The 23,483-nt window shown below is 44.5% G+C and overlaps 1 protein-coding gene across 2 annotated transcripts in view; it reads left to right on the forward strand.

The window, feature by feature from the left end:
* Window positions 1-23,483, forward strand: part of USP7 (ubiquitin specific peptidase 7) — a 75,513-nt gene that overhangs the window by 26,561 nt on the left and 25,469 nt on the right. The window contains exons 1-7 of one of the 2 annotated variants that reach the window (XM_030797945.1): window positions 9,451-9,555; window positions 10,295-10,469; window positions 16,460-16,658; window positions 18,922-19,060; window positions 19,768-19,856; window positions 21,064-21,172; window positions 22,970-23,100. In XM_030797945.1, coding sequence (XP_030653805.1) covers window positions 16,573-16,658; window positions 18,922-19,060; window positions 19,768-19,856; window positions 21,064-21,172; window positions 22,970-23,100 — 554 coding nt within the window. In that variant the 5' untranslated portion in view covers window positions 9,451-9,555; window positions 10,295-10,469; window positions 16,460-16,572. Of the gene's footprint in view, window positions 1-9,450; window positions 9,556-10,294; window positions 10,470-16,459; window positions 16,659-18,921; window positions 19,061-19,767; window positions 19,857-21,063; window positions 21,173-22,969; window positions 23,101-23,483 lie in introns of those variants that run through there. The other variant, XM_003269264.3, reaches the window with a different exon arrangement.

A 23,483-nucleotide genomic window follows, 5' to 3' on the forward strand; every position in this document is an offset into this window, starting at 1 on the left:
TGACCTGGTGATCCACCCGCCTCGGCCTCCCACAGTGCTGGGATTACAGGTGTCAGCCGCCGCGCCCGGCCCCCCGAGTGTTTTTGATGTGCAGTTTGTTGAATCCACAGATGTGGAAGACTGACTGTATTATTTCTTAAGACTGCGTTTGAATCTACAGTTATCTCAAAGTTTAATCAAGAAAAGTTTAATCAAGTCAGTATAGTATGGTGTAGTAGCAGTCCTACAGGAATCTGGGTTATTTTGGGAATATCCATATTTAAAAGCATATGTAGTCAAAGAACTTCAGCCTTCTCGGAGTGTCGTGCCTGTTTGCTCAGGACTTTTCCATTCTTCCTGCCTAGGGCCTCTTTTGGCAGTGCCTTTGCCAGTCCAGCTGTGACCCTGGTCTGGTAACATTGGGAGGATATTCTGCCCTACCTTACCCTGGGGCCAGTGACGATTACCTGAGAATTGTACAAGGCCTGGCACATAATAGGGGCTCATTGGAGTTACTGATTCATGAAATACTTAAGCAGATGGTAGTTCCTTCTCACGTGGTCAATATTTTCTCTCCCCCTCTTGCGCCCACGTAGATGCAAGCTCCCCAGACTGGCGACAGGTCTCCTGAGCAATTCTCTTGTCCAGTTGTCTCCTGGCATCTGTGTGGGAAGTGTTTTGTGTTTCAGCTCCCAAACTGCTTTTTTGTCTGCCTTGAATTGCTTGAGAATTTAAGCCATGCTTCTATGTAGGTGCATAGTGCTGACATTTTTCCTTTTCCATTTTTTTTATAGCCTATTTAGAGACAGGGTCTTGCTTTGTTGCCCAGGCTGGAATGGCAGTGGTGCAGCCGCTGCTCTCTGCAGCCTTTACCTCCCACCTCAGCCTCCCAAGTGGCTGGGATTACAGGTGTGCACCACCACACCCAACTTACTAATTTTTTTTTTTGAGACAAGAGTTTTACTCTGTCCCCTAGGCTGGAGTGCAGTGGCGTGATCTCAGTTCACTGCAACCTCCGCCTCCTGGGTTCAAGTGATTCTCCTGCCTCAACCTCCCGAGTAGCTGGGATTACAGGCATGGGCCACCACGTCGGGCTAATTTTTGTAGTTTTAGTAGAGATGGGGTTTTGCCATGTTGGCCAGGCTGGTCTCAAACTTCTGGCCTCAGGTGATCTGCCTGCCTCAGCCTCCCAAAGTGTTGGGATTACAGGCTTGAGCCACCCTGCCTGGCCCAGATTGCTTATCTTATGCACGTTGTTTCCTGTTAATCCTTTTTTTTTAAAAGACAGAGTCTCACTGTTGCCCAGGCTAAAGGGATCTTCCTGCCTCAGGGTCCTAAGTGCCTGGGATTACTGATGTGTGGTAAGGTGCCCTGAAATTTTTCACTTACATCAATTATTCCTCCTGGTTGTTAGGCTGAGAGGGCATTCTACTTTGCCGTTTTAAAATTAGCTTTTAATTTTGGAGTAATTCTAGATGTACAGAAAAGTTGCAAAGTTATGACAGAGCTCCTGTGTGACCCCCACCAACTTTCTTGGGTTGTTAACAATTTCTGTCACTGGTGTTTGATCCAGTGTTTTAAACTAGAGTTCGTCACAGCCAAGGAACTGGCATTGGTGTGTTATTGTTAACCAGACTCAAATTCTTTCAGGATTTCACCAGTTTTTCCATTAATATCCTCTTCTGTTCCTGGACTGCCTTATCTAAATTGATGTTGATTGAATATGTTTCTGGTCCTAAAGACAAGGCTTCTGCGGGATGCTTTAAAAAATAAAAAAGAATGCTGAGGTAGAGCTCCTAGAGATTCTATGCAGTCACTCTGATGTGGGTAAGAGAACCTCCCCCATCCCCCAGCAGACGCCACTGCAGAGCCATGCAGAGATGGCTGGGAACCACAGGCTTGGGCTGGAAGGTGAGTCAGGTTTTCAGGTTGGGCTCCTTATGCTGGTGATGGATGGAGATAACCAATACTGACATGTCTCAGCCAGACTTCTGAAGTATATTTGGGGCTATACATGTAGAAATTGTATCAGTAAAATTTATATAAAGATCACTGCTTTCTTTTTTTTTTTTTTTTTTATTATACTTTAGGGTTTTAGGGTACATGTGCACAATGTGCAGGTTTGTTACATATGTATCCATGTGCCATGTTGATTTCCTGCACCCATTAACTCGTCATTTAGCATTAGGTATATCTCCTAATGCTCTCCCTCCCCTCTCCCCCCACCCCACAACAGTCCCCGGAGTGTGATGTTCCCCTTCCTGTGTCCATGAGTTCTCATTGTTCAATTCCCACCTATGAGAGAGAACATGCGGTGTTTGGTTTTTTGTCCTTGCGATAGTTTACTGAGAATGATGTTTTCCAGTTTCATCCATGTCCCTACAAAGGACACGAACTCATCATTTTTTATGGCTGCATAGTATTCCAAGGTGTATATGTGCCACATTTTCTTAATCCAGTCTATCGTTGTTGGACATTTGGGTTGGTTCCAACTCTTTGCTATTGTGAATAGTGCCGCAATAAACATACGTGTGCATGTGTCTTTATAGCAGCATGATTTATAGTCCTTTGGGTATATACCCAGTAATGGGATGGCTGGGTCAAATGGTATTTCTAGTTCGAGATCCCTGAGGAATCGCCACACTGACTTCCACAATGGTTGAACTAGTTTACAGTCCCACCAACAGTGTAAAAGTTTTCCTATTTCTCCACATCCTCTCCAGCACCTGTTGTTTCCTGATTTTTTAATGATGGCCATTCTAACTGGTGTGAGATGGTATCTCACTGTGGTTTTGATTTGCATTTCTCTGATGGCCAGTGATGATGAGCATTTCTTCATGAAGATCACTGCTTTCTAATTTACCTCTATAGCCTCTATTTTAAGTCATACATTTAAATGAGGTCAGTGTGGGGAGAGGAGATGAGAGGTCAAGAGAGGACCATGCAAAAGCCAGAGGGAGTTGAAGGTCAACTGATGGGGGTGGGGTGAGATTGGCTGTAGGGCGCCATTTGAGCTGCCCAGAGACCAGGTGTTGGCCCGTGCGTATCTGCCGTAATAACAGCTGTAGTTTTGATCACTAGGTTGTCACTATTGGAAGGATCTGGGGGGCTGAGTGGAGACACCTGTGGCTCAGAGGCTGAGCTGGATCTTCATGGACAAGGCACCACCTGGTGGCAGGACATGGACTTTTAGTTTCAACACATCAGGGTTTTATTGTGTTCACAACCCCCGCCTCCTGCCAGCTTTTTCGGGGAGGATTGATAAATCTTTGTGAAGTGGCAGAAAACATCAAAGCCAGCCAGTTGGAATCTTGCTTATTGTGATCTGTTATCTCAGGAGTGAGATTCGGGTGCTGAAGTGGTCTACCTAACTTCTATAGCGATTGGGAGGTGTTCTCTGGTGGGGTAACAGTTCTGTGTTATGACATCACAAATGGAATTCATGGGGAGGAAAGCTCGGTATAGGAGTAGGTGCCCAGTAGAGCAGGTGGGAATATAGGCCCTGGAACTAGCCAGGGAGCCTACTTGGTGTTTCGAAAACATATTTTCTGCCTTTTCATATACATATTGCATTAAAAGGCCTAGCAATCACCAATAATGGAGACTGTCTTTTATTTCTGGGTGGGATATGCATATTATGGGATGGTAATTTCTTTATATCCTACAGACGTTTTTCATCCAGGGCTTGTCTGTTTGACATTGCACATTGTCACTTGTGTTTGCCAATCATGTCCCCAGTCTTTTTTTTTTTTTTTTTTTTTTTTTTGAGGTGGAGTCTTGCACTGTCGCCTGGGCTGGAGTACAGTGGCTTGATCTCAGCTCACAGCAACCTCTGCCTCCCCAGTTCACACGATTCTCCTGCCTCAGCCTCCCAAGTAGCTGGGATTACAAGCATATACCACCACACCCAGCTAATTTTTTGTATTTTTAGTAGAGACGGTGTTTCACTATGTTGGCCAGACTGGTCTTGAACTCCTGACCTCGTGATCCGCCCGCTTCGGCCTCCCAAAGTGCTGGGATTACAGGCGTGAGCCACAGCGCCCGGCCCCCAGTCTTATTTGAGATAATTTTGTGTCAAAAATAGTGCCATAGCCCAGGCATGGTGGCTCACGCCTGTAATCCCAGCACTTTGGGAGGCCGAGGTGCGCAGATCACGTGAGGTCAGGAGTTCGAGACCAGCCTGGCCAACATGGTAAAACCCCATCTCTGCAAAAATTAGCCGGGAATGATGGCAGGTGCCTTTAATCCCAGGTACTCATGAGGCTGAATGGGAGAATCACTTGAACCCAGGAGGCTTGAACCAGGGAGGTTGCAGTGAGCCGAGATCACACTGTTGTACTCCAGCCTGGGTGACAGAACGAGACTCTGTCTCAAAAAAAAAAAATTAGTGCCTTAGCTCAAGTGTTTGGCCAAATCAGTTCCCAAGTCTTAAAAACTTCCGAAAAAGTGGGATATAAAACTTGGTATTACATCACACTTACATGGCAGTAAATGTATGTGCATGCCAATCTTGTACATCTGTCTTGAACAACAAAAGAAGGCAGCCTTATCATTTAAGCTATTTCTAGAAGCCTAGTACAGATTTCTTGTGTGTGTGGCTGTCCTGTGCTTTCATCATTTACTTCTGGACCAGGGATTTACCATGTCTTAATTAAAATTTTAATCCTCTTGTGGAGCTAACTCATTTATGAGGAGCTTTTAAAAATGGGATCTCCTGCCCCTGGGAGCTGGGCTGGAATCACCTTGGCGGCTGCTTGGGCACCCATAGGGCTGTTGGTGGCCAGGACCCACCCCTTATGTACTCGGTGGCCAACCAGTGGCCTTTTGCCATTTCACAGCCACTGGCCTTGACCACTTTCTCTGCACCTGTCAGGTGGAAAAGGGCAGATTGGCCAAATCAACTCAGATGTGTTAATTTGGATGTAAAAGCTGGGGTCTTGCTCAGATTCTGTGGCAACCGCAGAGCTCTGCTTGCTTTGCTTTTTCAAGGCCAACTGCAGAGAAGCCCTAACTTCACACAAAAACCATTTCAGAAAATAATAGGCTTTCTTGGCCAGGTGCGGTGGCTCACGCCTGTAATCCCAGCACTTTGGGAGGCTGAGGTGGGCGGATCACGAGGTCAGGAGATCGAGACCATCCTGGCTAACACGGTGAACCCCCATCTCTACTAAAAAAATACAAAAAACATTAGCTGGGCGCGGTGGCGGGCACCTGTAGTCCCAGCTACTCGGGAGGCTGAGGCAGGAAAATGGCGTGAACCCAGGAGGCGGAGCTTGCAGTGAGCCGAGATAGCACCACTGCACTCCGGCCTGTGCAAAAGAGCAAGATTCTGTCTTAAAAAAAAAAAAAAAGAAAATAATAGGCTTTCTTGAGTCATCACACTGCAGTTAATCCCACTGCTGAAAAATGGGGGGTAGAGCTTACACATTTCCCCCACCCCATCCTGTAAGATGTTATGTGCTCTTGAATTGATTTTGGTTTTTATGATTGCTGTAACTTTTGTAGACGATGCGGTCTCTCTCAAGTCACCCAAACAAGCCCTTCTTTGAGCTCTATTGTGAATTCACTTGTGTCTTAGTCTGATTTTACTGGACCTCGTGAAACCATAAGCTGTACCTCAGAATTACAGAGCAGTTGTAGAGTTCAATTATTTTCCACGCTTTAGAGTGCTTACACTTACATATGATCCTGATTTTAGACATGAAGTTTTATGTACAGAAAATGAACCCTCATTTTTGCATCCATGCATTAAAACCATGTTTTAAAGCTATTGTTGTAGGATAAGTTTGAACCAAGGAAGTTAAAAGTACTAGGTGTACCTCTAGCAAATTACTTCTAAGATTTATAGGCCAGGCGTGGTGTCTCATGCCTGTAATCCCAGCACTTTGGGAGGCCAAGACTGGCAGATCACCTGAGGTCATGAGTTTGAGACCAGCCTGGCCAACATGGTGAAACCCTGTCTTTACTAAAAATACAAAAATTAGCTGGGCATGGTGGCACACGGCTGTAATCCTAGCTACTTGGGAGGCTGAGGCAGGAGGATTACTTGAACCCAGGAGATGGAGGCTGCAATGAGCCGAGATCACACCACTGCACTCCAGCCTGCGAGGCAGAGGAAGACTCCATCTCCAAAAAAAAAAAAGGTTGTATAGGCCTGGCAGGGTGGCACATGCCTGTAATCCCAGCATTTTGGGAGGCTGGGAGGGGTGGATTGCTTGAGTCCAGTTCAACACCATCCTGGGCAACGTTGTGAGATCTTGTCTCTTTAAGGAAGAAAGAAAATTGTAGCGCATACACATAGTGTGAGTGTGTGCATATACAGTGAAGAAACTCTACGTTGCTTCTGTGTAACCTTAATCTCTAGTAGGTTCTTATGTATCCTGCTGTTTCTGTAGACAGCTTTTGAATTTGTAAAGGGAAATATGAAATTATATATTTCTATTTCAACACAGCTCTCTCCTTTTCTAACAGAGGTTGTATGTGATACATATCGCTTGGTACCTGAATTTTTTTGTTTTTAATAGAGTTGGGGATCTCACTAATCGTCCCGTCCTGGCCTCCCACAAGTGCTGGGATTGATTATATAGGCATGAGCCACTGTGCTTGGCTAAATTTTTTTTAACATTCATTATTTAGAGGATCCAGCACTGACCACCAGAGATCACTGAGAGGAGGAGACCAGCCTGACCAACATGATGAAACCCTGTCTCTACTAAAAATACAAAATTAGCCAAGTGTGATGGTGCACACCTGTAATCTCAGCCACTTGGGAAACGGAGGCGGGAGAATCGCTGGCATCCCGGAGGCAGAGGTTGCAGTGAGCCCAGATCTCGCCACTGCACTCTAGCCTGGGCAACAAGAGCAAAACTCCATCTAAAAAAAAAAAAAATTCCATTGGAATGTGCCATAATTTATTTAATAGGCCTTCATAGGTTTTTTTTTCCTTTTCAGTTAGTATATAAATATATTCTTAAGTTTAAATATATGTTACTTCTTAAAAATTTTTCATCTTTAAATATCACAGATAAGGCACTAGCCTGCTTTGTCCATCCCCAGCCCTGTTCCCTTCTTGCCTCCTCCACTTTCTAGGGCCAGTCACTTTCCTTGGTTTACAATTTATAAATAATATAAAACTTTTTAAAGATTTGATGTAGTTCTAGGAAAATGAATGTGGATGAAAGACATTTCAGAGTACCTGATTTTTCTTTTTTTTTTTAATTTAGCACGTATGTTTGATTTAGAGCATTTGAGCTAGTTAACCAGCAAAAAGACATTTTTCCTTTTCTCCATCTTGTGTCTTGAGTGTACATCTGCGTTCTTTTCCTTAACCCCCTTCCACAGTATTTCTGTCAAGACATGATGGTCTAGGGACTAGTTCAGAAGTATGTGTATATGTTTTCAGAAATAAGCTTTAAAAATAATAATAAATTGAAATGAGGTCTCACTATGTTTCCCTAGTTGGTCTCAAACTCCTGGGCTCAAGCAGTTCTCCCACCTTTGCCTCCCAAAGTGCTAGGATTATAGGCAATGGGCCACGGGTCGGACCAGAAATAACTTTTAATGCATCATTAATTAAGTGTATTAAGAGACTGTCAACACTGAAATTGATCTTTAATGTCTTAATCTTAAATGTCTGGATGGTAATACCTGTTTCTTGGTATTTTGTATGTTTTGAGATGCTTGGGTCGTGGGGAGTACCATTTTATTCAGGAATTATTGGAGAGGTTTATGATATAATCTAAGCATTGGGGTTTTGGAGAGTTCCGGGAGGAGGAAGTGAGCATGGCACTGTCCGTGGTGCTGAATCAGATTACTTGTTGGTTCGAATGGCAGAAAGGCTTTGAAATTGTGAAGACCACACACACAACTACCTGGCTGTTAAAAAGCACATCTCCTGTCTGCAGTTGAGATTCTTAATTTCTGTTGGTGTCCAATGCACCAGGGAAAGCCAACTGTGTGGGCAACCGTGGGGCCAGCATTAGTTGCAGTGAGCTATTCTAATATGTGGAAAAACAAATTGATTTAAATGGGACGTGTGAACCTAGGTAAAACCTAAAAGTCCTGCTGTGATTATTCTGCTTGTAGAAGAACCACCTGTGTCAGAGTGAGAAATTTATGCTTTGAAATTAACGAAAAGTGATTGGAATGTTGTTGTAATTTACACCTTATTTGCCAATGGTAACTTAAAATGTTTTGAATCCGAACTTGAGTTATATGTGTTTTTCAGCCCAAGCATTTAGCCTGCATTTAGAGTGATCAAACAGTTTTATCCTTTCCTAAATACTTTGCAGGCTCTTTACATAATTATACAGTAATTGTCCACTGACACCTTGAGGATGATGATTTGATGTTTTAAGACATTGGCCATGGGTGGGCGATCCCAGCACTTTGGGAGGCCAAGGCAGGTGGGTCACTTGAGGCCAGAAGTTCGAGACCAGTTGACCGACATGGTGAAACCACATCTCTACTAAAAATACAAAAAATTAGCTGGGGTGTGGTGGCACGTGCTTGTAATCCCAGCTACTCAGGAGGCTGAGGCAGGAGAATGGTTTGAACTGGAAAGGCAGAGGTAGCAGTGAGCTGAGATTGCCCACAGCACTCCAGGCTCAGGGACAGAGCGAGACTCTGTCTCAGAAAAAAAACAAACAAACAAAAAAACAAACCAGATACTGGCATGTGTTCATGATGGAAAAAGTTTAAAATATTTGTTTTAATGTATACCATTTGCATATGTTCAGCAATCTTCACAACAAAATTGCCTGTAGAGTTGTTTTAATTACTAGGAAACCTATAGTAAAATAATGACTTTGCACAATTAGATAAAGGTTCTTTACGCTGATTAGCTATTGTAAAGTAAGAACTACCTAAGGAATTTTTTTTTTTTTTTTTTTTTTTAATTTGAGTCTGAGTCTCACCCTGTCGGCCAGGCTGGAGTGCAGTGGCACGATCTTGGCTCACCGCACCCTCCGCCTCCTGAGTTCAAGTGATTTTCATTCCTCACCCTGCCGAATAGGTGGGATTACAGGCATGCGCCACCACACCCGGCTAATTTTTGCATTTCTAGTAGAGACGGGGTTTCACCATGTTGGCCAGCCTAGTCTCGAACTCCTGGTCTCAGGTGATCTGTCCGCCTTGGCCTCTCAAAATGCCAGGATTACAGGCATGAGCCACCATGCCTGGCCTCCATAAGAGATTTTACATAAAAAGTTTTGTGCAGAATATCATTGCAAATAAAGCCAATTACAGTGTGGTATAGCTTGTTTTCAAATTCCATTTAGTGTTTTGAAACAACGAAAGTTTATACATAGTAAACGTTAGTATAAATATTTTTTGGATTAGAATGAACCTTTATTGTGTTACAATTGGAATTTATTAATGATTAGGCAACATCAAAAGTATAAGTTTATATTTTGCTTATTCCATTAAAGCCATAAATGTAAAACTCGTGGAATTTCTTTTTCTTCTTTAAAGCTGGAGATACAGATGACCCACCAAGAATTACTCAGAACCCTGTGATCAACGGGAATGTGGCCCTGAGTGATGGACACAACAACGCGGAGGAGGACATGGAGGATGGTAAGTGCCTGTGGTTCGCCTCCTCGCAGCGGGCGGAAACCTTTCAGAAAACAGATTCAGATCCATGTTTTTTCCTTGGGTACTTCTGAGCTTGAGTGTAGCTAGTTTTCAGGAGGCTGTAACTGAGGAAAATCCTGTTTGGGTTTTGAGTTTCAAGATTGCCTACACCATTTCCAGGTAAGTAGAGTCTCCCTAGCCTAGGCGAGGAGGTGTAATGTAGGTTTAAATGTAATAGGTGGGTATTTACTCATGCCTGCAGGTCTCCAGCCACTGCTAGTATTGGGAACAACAAGCATGTCTTACTCTCCTTCCTGTTTGTTTGCAGCAAGATACGTGCAGACATTGGAACTTGGCTTTCCATTGCATTCTCATTGCAGGGTGTATATCAGTTGATGATAGCTGAGAATCCCTCCCCGCTCCTGTTAGGGATGAAATCAGATTCAAGCTTTGGCCTTCATTCTCCCTCACTGAGTTTTGGTCTATAGCTTCTCTGTGAGAAAGCATACTCATATGTATGTGCATGGACATTTTTTGTGTAGGAAATCAGTTTTGTCTTCCGAGACCATTCCTTCTTTAAATTTATCAGATTAGTGACCTCAACATTTGCAAGGTCACACTTGTGAGTAGGGAGCAGCCAGTAATTGCAGTATGCAGCCCCTGGAGTCTTGAGTGTAATATGAAACCATGTTCTGTCAAAAAGCATGTCCATCAATCCTCATGAGGGTTGTGTCCTTCCCAGGGGAGTAACGGGGCAGTTGAAAGAAACCATCAGTCACGGGCTGCACCACCAGAAGGACTGCTGTTCAGACCTCCTGCCAAAAGTTCAGCCTCCATGAGAAACTGCAGCCGTAGTTGAGAGTTCTCTCACAGTGCGGTTTACCCCTGGCAGCTGGCTGAGGCAATATCTGAGGAAGGTAAAAAGGCGTGGTCTAAACCCGCTGCTTTGTTACCTGTGGAGTGCGCTTTCCACCGTAGACAAGGGCAACGGTGTGGGTGTGGTCTCGCTGGTTGTTGGGCTTTTGGAGGTTTTACTTCAGACATCAGAGATGCTGAAAGCGGTTGAGTGAGTGCATTTGGGAAGGCATGGCCAGCTCTGAGGCGCCAGGTGTGCGTTTGGGATCAATTCTAGCCACTTGTGTAGCAGTGACAGGCCCTGCCCTATCGGAGCATTCCCGGTGTAGTTCCCACAGAGCAATCTTTTCCAACATTTCCCTACTGTTTTTTTCTTTTTTTTAGGGGGGAGGTCTTGGGAGGAGACATAGATATAGGGCGGAGCTTCTCAGCTTCTCATGGCAACTTGGATAATTCTTGGTTGTGGGAGGCTGTCTTGTGCATTCCAGGATGCCCATGGCCGCTGCCCCCCGCTTGCAGTCATGACATGTCTCTAGACATTGTCAGGTGTCTCCTGGGGAGAATGACTTATGAGGGGACAATATGGGTAAAAGTCCCCTTCCTTTTGAGGTACACTTCACTAAATTAGTAGACAGTGGTGCCACGCCATAGGACCCGAAAGTGGAAATGCCCTTCTTGTGACCTCCTTGATGGAAAAAGCCTATAATCCGAGAGGGTTGAGTAATCTTCAGTAGCGCCTTTCCTTGGTTTGGAACTGTGGTTGCAGTTGAAAGACCCAGCATGTGATATCTTTCTGATGGCAAAGTGCACGGGAGGGAGGTGGTCCTGACTGTAGGAGAAGAACTTGTAGCTGAGGGCAGCGTTTTCCAGCTGCAGTACAAATTGCGCATCCCTCTTCTTCAGGGGATAAGTGTGTTGTGAAAAATGCACAGGATTCTAGGAAGTTGGACATGTGCTGGGCTAAGCAAGCTTTATTTACCGTCATAAATCTCAGGGTTGTCATATCAGAAGCAACATAAATTGCTTCTCCAAAAGAAGTTTTTGTTAATGATTCCCTAAGACTCTGAACTTCAGAGCTCCCCTTTTTTTGAGTGTCCTGTTTCCTTGAGTGTTGAGTGTCCATTTCAGACTAGGACACACAATCTGGGAAGCACCTCATTAGAAGTTTTGTCTGTAGCCAAACTATCAGCGACTTGACTGATTTGCACAGAAGACTTCTTAGTAAGGGACATTTCTTGTGTAAGATGCTAAATAGCTAATGACAGAAAGAGATGGAAGACATATATAGTTGAGGAAGAAAACTTATTTTAAAATCCTGTTAACATAGAATTATTGGCAAGTATCAGAATTATCTTTTACTGTATCTACTCATTCTACTTTTAGTTCCTCATTCACTGCTTTTCATGAGATGACCAAGGAAGTACCGCCACGTGTGGCTAATTGTTTGTAGTGATGGGATGTCACTGTGTTGCCCAGGCTGGTCTTGAACTTCTGGGCTCAAGCAGTTCTCCTGCCTTGGCCTCCCAGTGTGTTGGGATTATAGGCATGACCCATTGCACTTGGCCCAAGGAAGTTTTATTTTATTTTATTTTGAGATAGGTTCTTGTTGTGTCGCCCAGGCTAGAGTACAGTGGTGAGATCTCAGCTCACTGCAGCCTCCACCTCCTGGGTTTTTGCGATTCTCCTGCCTCAGCTTCTCGAGTAGCTGGGATTACAGGCACATGCCACCACGCCTGGCTGATTTTTGTGTTTTTAGTAGAGACAAGGTTTCACCATGTTGGCCAGGCTGGTCTTGAACTCCTGACCTCAGGTGATCCACCTGCCTTGGCCTCCCAAAGTAATGGGACTGTAAGCGTGAGCCACCAAGGAAGTTTTAGAGCAAATGTGGCCTCTGAAGATCTAGATGGATCTAGATTTAGAATGTTGTTCTCCATGAAACTAATTGTGGGAATTGACTAGGACTTGCAAGAACTTGTATTAGAATGAAGAGCTGAACTTTGCTAAAATCACTGCAACAGCACCATTTGGAGAAATTTCATACCAACCTTTCTGATTCAAAAATTTGAAGTATTGTGTTTTTCTTTAACTTTGTTTCTTTTTTTTTTTTCTTCTTTTTCTTTTTTTCTTTTTGGCCAGGCTGGAGTGCAGTGCCGCAATCTCGGCTCACCACACCCTCTGCCTCCTGGGTTGAAGCGATTCTCCTGCCTCAGCCTCCCAGGCAGCTGGGACTACAGGCACCTGCCACCACGCCTGGCTAATTTTTTGTATTTTTAGTAGAGACAAGGTTTCGCTATGTTGGCCAGGCTGCTGGTCTCGCACTCCTGACCTCATGATCCGTCTCGCCTACCCCGGCCTCCCAGAGTGCTGGGATTATAGGCGTGAGCCACTGCGCGTGGCCTACCCTTCTTTTTGCAACTGAAGCCCAGGCCGGTCCATTGGCCTTTGCCCTGGGAGGATAAAATTGGTGTAACAAAATGCACAGTGGGAACTTCGTGCTGTAGGTAATTGTCACTGCCCCTGCTACAAGAGTCTCCAGGGGCCAGATTGGAAGGTAGTGAGTTATCAAGGAATCTGGTTGAGGATTTGTGGTGACACCAGTTTGCAGAAGTTTGTTGCTCTGTCATTTACAATAAAAAGAAGCATGCGGTAATAAAATGGTGCTCTGGTAATGTTAGTGGCATCGAGGCAGATTGGAGTCTTTGTGGCATCCAGGCAGATTGGACTCTTTGTGCATGAAGCGCTAATTTTGCAGTGAATGTGGGTGTCCTTGCTAATCTCTAGTATACTTGGAAGTTGCAAAAAATAGTACATAGGATCCAGTGTACTGTTAACTATTTTCTTGGGCAAAGATCTCCATCGACTCAGTCTCATGTAATAACTCGTGGGAGGACAATCTGCCTGACCGTATCTGTGAAAGCTAATTTCCAAGACCACTTCTCCTTTTTATTGGCCCTCCTATCTTGACTTTTTTTGGAGACCAGAGTTTTTAGCTCTTGTTGCCCAGGCTGGAGTGCAGTGGCGTGATCTCAGCTCCCAGGTTCAAGCGATTCTCCTGCCTCGACCTCCCAAGTAGTTGGGGTTACAGGCACGCACCACCACACCTAGCTAATTTTTGTATTTTTAGTTGAGACGGGGTATCGCCACGTTGGGCAGGCTGGTCTCAAACTCCTGACCTCAGGTGATCTGCCCGCCTCTGCTTCCCAAAGTGCTGGGGGATTATAGGCGGGAGCCACCGCACCTGGCCGACCTTTTGTTTTTTAGTAAAAGTTTTTCTTTTTCTTTTTTTTTTTTTTTTTTTTTTTTTGAGACAGAGTCTCGCTCTGTCGCCCAGGCTGGAGTTCAGTGGCGATATCTCAGCTCACTGCAAGCTCTGCCTCCTGGGTTCACGCGATTCTCCTGCCTCAGCCTCCCTAGTAGCTGGGACTACAGGCCCCAGCCTCTGCGCCCAGCTAATTTTTTGTAGTTTTGGTAGAGATGGAATTTCACCGTGTTAGCCAGGATGGTCTCGATCTCCTGACCTCCTGATCCACCCTCCTCTGCCTCCCAAAGTGCTGGGATTACAAGTGTGAGCCACCGTACCAGGCCTAGTAAAAGTTTTCAATTATTCTATTAGTATGAAGAGTTTTCAGGAAGCGAGGTGAAATTTTAATACACCTGAAGTGTCATCTAAACTTTGTGCTTAGCAGATTTGATAAGTCTGTTCTAAGAAATGTGCCTTGAGTGTGAGGCTGAAATTGAGTGTGCAGTGCACTAATTGTGAACTAACCACTGTGTGTCAGGGCAGTGCCACACTCGGGGGCACAGAGACGGATGCGTGGTGGCGTCTGTGGGGCTGGGCAGCAGGTGGATCAAGTGCAAACTTCAATTCTGAGTCTCACCATTGTTTGGGTCTTTTTAATGTTTTAGGAATACCTTGGGAAATTTAATGTACAGGGTGAAAGTTCAAAAAGCACTTATAATATGTATTGATTTTGTATACATAAAATAAAACCCTATAAAGAGCTGAATTATAGAAAATAGATTAGTTGGAAGAGAGGCATAACCTTGTTTCTTTAGCTTTTTAGGTCCTGCAGTGATTTTCCATTTGGTTGCTTCTGTGCAGTTCTGTATACATGGGCTGTGTAAAGCGGGCAAGCTAGTAGTCTCATTTTGTTGAGGCCTGCGTTTTGTGAGTGTCATGGTAACTTCCAGAAGTGCTATTTTAAAAACCAGAGTCAGGGTCACTGCGCATAGTGTCTTGATAAATCTTGGATATTAAAATCCTCTATTGTCACTTTGTAAAACAGCCTTGGCGAATCTCCGTTTCCTCACCTAAAATGTGGGCCTTGACATCTGTCTCTTGTCTACCTTGCAGAACTTAACTCCTGATGAGCTGTGAATTGCATGATCCTAAAAACACATGGCAAAACTTATTCCACCACGCCATTCTAGACGTTATTATCTTAAACAAGTTTCTTGCCTTTTAGTAGACTTCTATCCCTCAAAAGGATTAGGGGAATACCACTTGAAGAGGCTCAAATAAATAATTCTTTTGGACAAGATGCACCTCTTTCAGCTGCTCTTCCTTCCGAAGTGCCTGTGCTGTAAACAACTCAGCAGGGTTGTGTGGAATACAATAATTTGGGATGAAGAGTGTCTCAAAGGAGGTAGAAGTGCTTACCGTCACACATACTTTTGATATTTTAGTACTACCCTCCCAGGAGGACTGATGGACATGTTTTCTTAAGACCAAACTCAGTCACAAACTTCAAGCAAATTCTGTTCCCTGAGAAGTGGCTGATGCTGAGAACTCAGTTGTTAGTGAACTTTGGAGTCTGAAGGGTTGTTGGATGCCATGGTGACTGCCTTCAGGGGCCTGAAGATGAAGGATGGGAGGATGTTCTTATGCGCTCTTTACCCAAGCCTACAAGTCTCGTTTTGTGCCTTAGGAGCCTGGTGGTCAGGGATGTCAAAATAGCACCTGATTCTAAGCCGGGAGCAGCCTTCCAGGCACTGCCTGTAGAGCTAGGCCCTTGGTGTGGCCCTGGGTCTCCTTCCAGTCAGTGAGCTGTGTGCAGGCTATAATGAGATAGGTACAGAAAGTGAAAGGAAGCGTTTAGAAGCTTGTGTAGCATGTTGACCTTGCTGTGGCAATTTCATGATGCTTTATAAAAGTATTGGTCCATAACAGATTGGTGTGGGCGTGGGAGGACTGTGCCTTCGCAGGAGTCGTTTGAGAAGCAGTGAGATGCTGCAGGGTTTGTCAAAGGTGATTGACCCATGGCCACATGCAAATGAATAGTCACTGTCATCAGTGAAAGATTGGATTTTAAATGGAGACCTTCAGTTGGACCTCTGCTAAGAGGCACTGTGTTGTCAGCAACTTAAATATCTTAAATCAGCCTTTGGTCTTGTTATCATTGAACAATTTATACTACTCATGTGGGAAAAAATACCAGTTCTTAAAAAAAAAAAAATTATTCCCCCTAGGGTATCCAGGCTAGTATTTTTGCAAAACTCGTGAACTAACGAGGTTACCGTTTATTATTAGGCTACTGTTGTAGCCATTGTCTTGCCTCTGAGCAGTGCTGAGCTTCCAGGGGGATGGCTGTTTCCCTGGCTCTCAAGTCCTACCTGTGTGTTCCGTGCTCTCTAAAGTCAGCCCAAGTCCCATGTCGTGGTCTTTCCCCCCAGAAGTCCTGTCCTTGAACAGATATGAGCCATGTCGTTCCTTCTCTCCAAGGTCTCTCCACTCACTTGGTGCTCGGGGTCTTTGGGAATTCAGCTTTAGTGAAGTAGACATTGTTCTCATGTGGAACTCAGTCTGACAGGGATGGCAAGTGTATGGTTAGCACTGTTGAGTTTTGGACTTCATAAGGAAGAATTAATCCATTCAGAAACTGTGTGTCATCTCAGTCTTAGGCTTTTAATAAATTGGAAGCAATGTTTTCAAACTGTTAGATTTTAGCAGTTAAATCAAGATGTATAGAACAGTTGACTCCATGTCGATTAATGCTAGTGCTTTTGGTCAAATGCACAGGCTCTGTGACTGATGATGTGTTTTTTTTTGCAGACACCAGTTGGCGCTCCGAGGCAACCTTTCAGTTCACTGTGGAGCGCTTCAGCAGACTGAGTGAGTCGGTCCTTAGCCCTCCGTGTTTTGTGCGAAATCTGCCATGGAAGATTATGGTGATGCCACGCTTTTATCCAGACAGACCACACCAAAAAAGCGTAGGATTCTTTCTCCAGTGCAATGCTGAATCTGATTCCACGTAAGACAGTTTAAATGATGCAACTACAAACCCCCACATAGTCGTATTACATTACTGGAAGCCAAATTTGATCAGCCTAGTGCAATTTTGTCTTAAGTTATTTGCTGCCTCTACATAGCCTTTTGATTTTTAAATTAGATTAAATACATCTTTCTCTTTAAAACCCACTGGTGTATGTATAATACCCAAGCTAGAAAAGTATATTTTTACCTTGTAAGTAAAAAAACTAAAAATAGTTTGTTAGGATCTACCAGCCCATGGAATCAGGGCTGGCTGGATTAGCTGACCATTGAGCCACCAGGCTTAATTCCTACTCTGTCAGTGACTGCCTGAGCAGAACATGGCAGCTGTCAGAGCCAGACGTCCTTTCCATTGTGTGATAGCTAATTTGTACGGGTTGTTCAGAAAGTACAAGTAAAACATACTTTGTGAAGGATTTATACAACACAGCCCTCGACTTGAGGAACATTTAAACATTCATGTATTTTATGAAATGTTCAAAAACTGAGAAATATTTGTTTTGTTTTGTTTTTGAGAAGGAGTCTCGCTCTTTCGCCCAGGCCGGAGTGCAGTGGCGCTATCCTGGCTCACTGCAAGCTCCGCCTCCCGGGTTCATGCCATTCTCCTGCCTCAGCCTCTGGAGTATCTGGGACTACACGCACCTGCAACCACGCCCGACTAATTTTCTGTATTTTTAGTAGAGACGGGGTTTCACATTAGCCAGGATGGTCTCAATCTCCTGACCTCGTGATCTGCCCGCCTCGGCCTCCCAAAGTGTTGGGATTACAGGCGTGAGCCACGATGCCCGGCCTAAAACTGAGAAATCTTGATGGTCCTTCTATTTAGATGAATTAGAAAATTAATTCATCTTTTATCAAAAACACAGTTGATTCTGGGAGTGTGGACCACTTTGTCAACCTGTCTGCATTGGAGCCAGGGGAGGCTGCTGACTTGGACTGCACCTGTCCTAGTCTCTCTGCCACCCCACACAGTGGCCCTTTGGAACCCTCAGTAACATGTTCCCCGGAGTGAACTGGCTCTGGCTGTTCTATCAGTTCCCCCAGGGAATAAAATTTACGGAGTCTTGGTCTGTCGCCAGGCTGGAGTGCAGTGGCTCGATCTTGGCTCACTGCAACCTCCACCTCCCGGGTTCAAGCAATTCTCCTGCCTCGGTCTCCCAAGTAGCTGGGACTATAGGCGTGTGCCACCACACCCAGCTAATTTTGTATTTTTCATAGAGACGGAGTTTCGCCATGTTGGCCAGGCTGGTCTCGAACTCCTGACCTCAGGTGATCTGCCTGACTCGGCCTGGCAAAGTGCTGGGATTACAGGCGTGAGCCACTGCACCTGGCCGTACTTTCATTTTCTTTAATGTTTAAGGTAATTTTATGATGCAGCCAGGGCCTGTGGATGGTTAAAGTTTTCCTCTTCTGTTCACATTATGATGTGATCTGATGAGTATTTGGGCTAGGTTTGGTTTAGTCTAATGGACAACTTTAGCCTGAAGAGCACTTTGGAAAAACAGTGAATGGTCCATACCCAGTGTCAGCGGCCCGAGCAAGCAGGAAGTACTGTGGGAACAGCACTGTCCTACCCTTGTCCTGAAGAGTCAGACCATTTCAGGGTTCATTGCAGCATTGATTGATAAGGCCCCACTTTAATCGCAAACCTTAACTTTCTTTGGCTTAAGTGTATGTATGGTTTTTGAACCTGGATTTAGAGGCCCTTTTGTGGTTCACCCTACACTTGACTGCATGTACAGTAGTTCTCTTGTGGTTGTAATTGTGTGCCTCATCAGTGAATTCCTCGATGCCAGGGGAGGACAGCAAGCTCTAAGGCCACAGAGCTCCCCGGTGCTGGTTTTTCCCCAGCGTGTGCTGGAGGGCATCCCAGGAGAGCTTGAGAGGCATGGCACTGAAGGGCTCCAGGGGCAGGAGCGACGCTGAGAGGTGAATCCTATATCAGCAGTGGAAGCAGAGGTCAAAATTGTATAGATACAATTAAAGAAAATTTGTTTCAACTTCTGAGGAATTAAAAAATGAAACCATGAGTGAAATCACTACAGAATATACTGGGGGAGCCCCGAACACCCTTTTCTCTATTAAAGGTAAAAATGCCTCCGTCCTACCTTTAACCCCAACCCGAAAGGAGAGAGCAATGAAAACATAAATGGGAATTTTGGTGTGCTATGTTTACTGTCTTTAAAAATGTGTAACATCTGGTAAATAATGTCAACTAAGGCTCAGATTATTCTTTTAAACAGGTCATGGTCTTGCCATGCACAAGCAGTGCTGAAGATAATAAATTACAGAGATGATGAAAAGTCGTTCAGTCGTCGTATTAGTCATTTGTTCTTCCATAAAGAAAATGATTGGGGATTTTCCAATTTTATGGCCTGGAGTGTAAGTAACAGTGTATTTAGTCTGAACAATTGGTGCATTACTGCTTGTTGTTCCCTTAACTTTTTGATTTTTCAAGTCCTTTATTCATTTTAGAGTCAGATTTTTGCTTTCTAAATTGGACAGGTGTCTTTGAAAACATGTTTTCTCCAGTTTCATATCTTAGGTTTTTAGCAGCTTTCTGGATTCATGTCTCACTTTTTAGTCAGACATTCAAAGGGAGTTCCCAGTGGGCTAAATTTCCTTTAAAAGACATAATGCTGTTTGAGGTCCTTTCATGATTCAGGCACAGTACTGAGTGGTTCCATGTGACTCCAGTAACTTCATTCAGTTCATTTTGGCTCCTTTTTGCAGAGGTGGTAGCCAGTGGAACAATCTTAGGAATGTTACTTCTTACTACGCTAAGTCACTTATCATTGCATTCTCCAGCCCCTCCCCTGCTTAGAGGGGCACAGATTTCTCCTGTCCATGCTGTGGCACTGAGCCCCTGCGTACCTCTGGGATGCCTCTGAGGTGCCAAACATTTGCTGTATTTGTTGCGAGACCACTGTTAAAAGTAAATTGAAACAGTCTAAAATTAGCAACAAAGTTGGGATGTATTTTTTAAAAAAGTATTTTCATCTCAAGTAAAGGGCACTAATGTAATTTGTCTCTTGGGAATAAAGTGTGTGTTCTTATTCAAGCTGGATATTCTTACTTACGTTTTATAGGAAGTGACCGATCCTGAGAAAGGATTTATAGATGATGACAAAGTTACCTTTGAAGTCTTTGTACAGGCGGATGCTCCCCATGGAGTTGCGTAAGTTTTTCTTTAATTGGGTGCTGTTAAAAATGTCTTTCATGCTGCAGTGAAAGAAGCTTTAGCATGCGTGTAACAGAGATGCACATATTTAATCAGTAAGCGTCCTCTCTGCGCTTGCCCTGTGGCACACGGAGTCACACCTGCTTGACACTCGTTTAACAGATTGATTGAGCAGTTTCTATATGTTAGACCCTTGGAACATAATTGTATAATTATGGCCAACTAGACAGCTGTGGTTTTCTGTTCTTAAAGAATGTACACTCAGCTTTCATAGAGGAGCTAAGACCAGTACATAAATACCCAGAGCAGAGATGCTCTGTTACTTTGATGAGGACAGGGAGGAAGTCCTCTCCGAGTGTGAGGAAGGGGGGATTGGGGGAAGAGGTGAGCATCACTGACAACATGGTGAGCGAGGAGTAAAGAGGGGTGACCAGGTCGTTAGGTGTACTTGAGCATTTCCAAGGATGGGAGCTAACCCCTGGAGTGGGAGGGTGCTGGTGAGTGGTACTGTGCAGTAGGTGTCTCCTCCAGCACTGGTCCCGCTTGGTGACTGTCGTGTGTTGAGGTCGTGGCAATGTGTACAGAGGGAGATGGGCGTGGAGGTGGGAGGATTGCTCTGCTTTCTGGCGCCGTTCTCTGTGGCTTCCTTTTACTACTTGGGGTGGGGGTGGGAAGGTACGAGACACAGTTAATTCTGAGAATCTTATCTTGCTCCCAAACAACCACCAAAATCACAAAATAAAAAAAGCTGGGAGTTTAGAAGTCTGAGGCGAAACTTGGCGAATACACACTTCTGTTTCTTCTTGTGTGTCTACAGAAAAGATGAGTTTCAGCTTTTTCCATGTTGTGCTGACCTCGCGTGTGATAAGTGTAATTATGTAACCAAACTCTACCGTGAGGCATGTTGGGTATGAGCATGCAGGTCTCTGTTAAGTGTCTGTTGATGCCGGGCTTGATCAGTGGCAGGAGTGCCACTGTCAGCAGGCAGGTGCTTCGAAGGCTGTGTGAATGTGGGGGTTGCATTTGCACCAGTTCACACACTGGGGCAAGCAGAAGGGAATCAGTGACCATGGAAGGATGTTGTGTGATAAGTGTTCCTGGCCTCGGATTCCTCAAGGCTGACCTTGACTCAGATTGCTCCACACATAAGGCAGGAGCAGTGGGGTATCTGTAAGATCCCCTCAACCTTGAACTGATCTTTCAGGTGGGATTCAAAGAAGCACACAGGCTACGTCGGCTTAAAGAATCAGGGAGCGACTTGTTACATGAACAGCCTGCTACAGACGTTATTTTTCACGAATCAGCTACGAAAGGTAAATGGATAGTGTTCCTGTCCTGCAGCCTTCCGCCCACCCTTTCCTCTCAGGTATATCAGAGCAAAGTCCTCTCAGCAAACATCCCGTCTCCCTCCCCTAGCCCTGTCTAATTAGATGGGTGCTAGTTCATGCTGTGTTTTCATTTCCAAGTGCTGGGACACCTACTTTGTAACCTGCCTCAGTGATTCAGAGTTACCACCGCCAACCTTTTTCTTTTTTGAGACGGAGTCTTGCTCTGTCGCCCAGGCTGGAGTGCAGTGGTGTGACCTTGGCTCACTGCAGCCTCTGCGTCCTGGGTTCAAGTGATTCTCTGGCCTCAGCCTCCCGAGTAGCTGGGATTACAGGCACCCACCACCACAGCCTGCTAATTTTTATATTTTAGTAGAGGCGGAGTTTCACCGTGTTGTCCAGGCTGGTCTCGAACTCCTGACCCCAAGCTATCCACCTGCCTCAGCTTCCCAAGGGGCTCAGATTATAGGCGTGAGCCACCATGCCTAGCCATGACCTAATTTTACAGACTTAAAATTCTGTTAGAAATCACCTTGTGAAGGTATTTAGAAAAACAACCATAAAATTCATTAACAGCAACATTTGGAAAGTTTTATATCAAAACTGAGTTGAAAAGTCAATGCAACTTTTATTGAAAATTTTAATAAAAAGAATAGACATACATTAAATCTAATACAGATGTGTCAGTTCTATTTTGAGAATTACTTGTGATTATTATGAAGCAGTACAGGAGATCGGCACTCCTGGTTGTGGGATGGGCAGGGAGCTGGCTGGCTTGTCAGCTTTCAAAGCATGTTTGCACAGCCACCCAGACAGGTTGTCGTAATATATCCCAGGGACAGCTCAGTGTGGGTAATTCTAGTCACATTTAAGTTTTTATCAAATCTTTTGTTCACAAGTAATGGTAAGTTAAGAAATGGTGCTCCATGGCCGGGCGCAGTGGCTCACGCCTGTAATTCCAGCACTTTGGGAGGCCGAGGCGGGCGGATCACGAGGTCAGCAGATCGAGACCATCCTGGCTAACGCGGTGAAACCCCGTCTCTACTAAAAACACAAAAAAATTATCTGGGCGTGGCGGCATGCGCCTGTAGTCCCAGCTACTGGGGAGGCTGAGGCGGGAGAATGGTGTGGACCTGGGAGGCGGAGATTGCAGTGAGCCGAGATCACGCCACTGCACTCCATCCTGGGTGACAGAGCAAGACTCCGTCTCAAAAAAAAAAAAAAGAAATGGTGCTCCAATAAGTAGGAAATAAAAGTAGTTCTCCGAGGGGTGATTTTGTTTTTTGTTTACTTCTTTCTGTATTATCTTTTTATCAAGAACCTATGGGTGAGGCTGGGTGCGGTGGCTCTTGCCTATAATCCCAGCACTTTGGGAGGCCAAGGTGGGCAGATCCCCTGAGGTCAGGAGTTTCAGTCCAGCCTGGCCAAAATCCCGTCTCTACTGAAAATTCAGAAATTAGCCTGGCGTGGTGGTGCGTGCCTGTAATTCTAGCTGCTTGGGAGGCTGAGGCAGGAGAATTGCTTGAACCCAGGAGGCAGAGGTTGCAGTGAGCTGAGATCATGCCACTCTCGCTCTGGGCGACAGAGTGGGACTCCGTCTCACATGGGCAGTGATTTTTAAAATTTATTGTTGCGTTGCTGTGTTTTCCAGTATCCCTAAAGACGTTCATGATTGTGTTACTAGAAATGATTTTTTTAAACATGAAGATTAAATTCTTACTGTTTTTTAAATTCCCCTGCATCTTCTCAGAGTAAAGATCCTTATTTCTGAATTAATTCTTTCAGGCTGTGTACATGATGCCAACCGAGGGGGACGATTCGTCTAAAAGCGTCCCTTTAGCATTACAAAGAGTGTTCTATGAATTACAGCACAGTGATAAACCCGTAGGAACAAAAAAGTTAACAAAGTCATTTGGGTATGTATTAGACATCTGCCTTTGCCATTCTGCTTCCTCTTTTTTTTTTTTTTTTTTTTTAGGGCAAGTGAGTAGAGAATAGAAAAGTTAGTAGAGCATACTGTAAGCACTTAATTTAGGGAGGCTTGAGCATTTAATGGTGTCAGTGCTTTTATCATTGTATTTTGTTTCATCTCTTTGGAAATAGACACTTTGTTTTAAAATTTTGCTTGAGAAAGAATTCACCGGTTAAGGTTTTTACGTTTCAACACAAGAACCTGTACTGCTTTCAGATTTGTTACATTTTTTTGGAAACACCACTTCCCCAGCAGTAAATCTATCTTTGAATTATGACTCCCAAAAATAATCTTCACAGAAAAGGAATTTGAGAATAATAGCTGATT

The sequence above is a fragment of the Nomascus leucogenys genome, chromosome 18 (genome assembly GCF_006542625.1).
Source record: "Nomascus leucogenys isolate Asia chromosome 18, Asia_NLE_v1, whole genome shotgun sequence".
Taxonomy (NCBI): Eukaryota; Metazoa; Chordata; class Mammalia; order Primates; family Hylobatidae; genus Nomascus; species Nomascus leucogenys.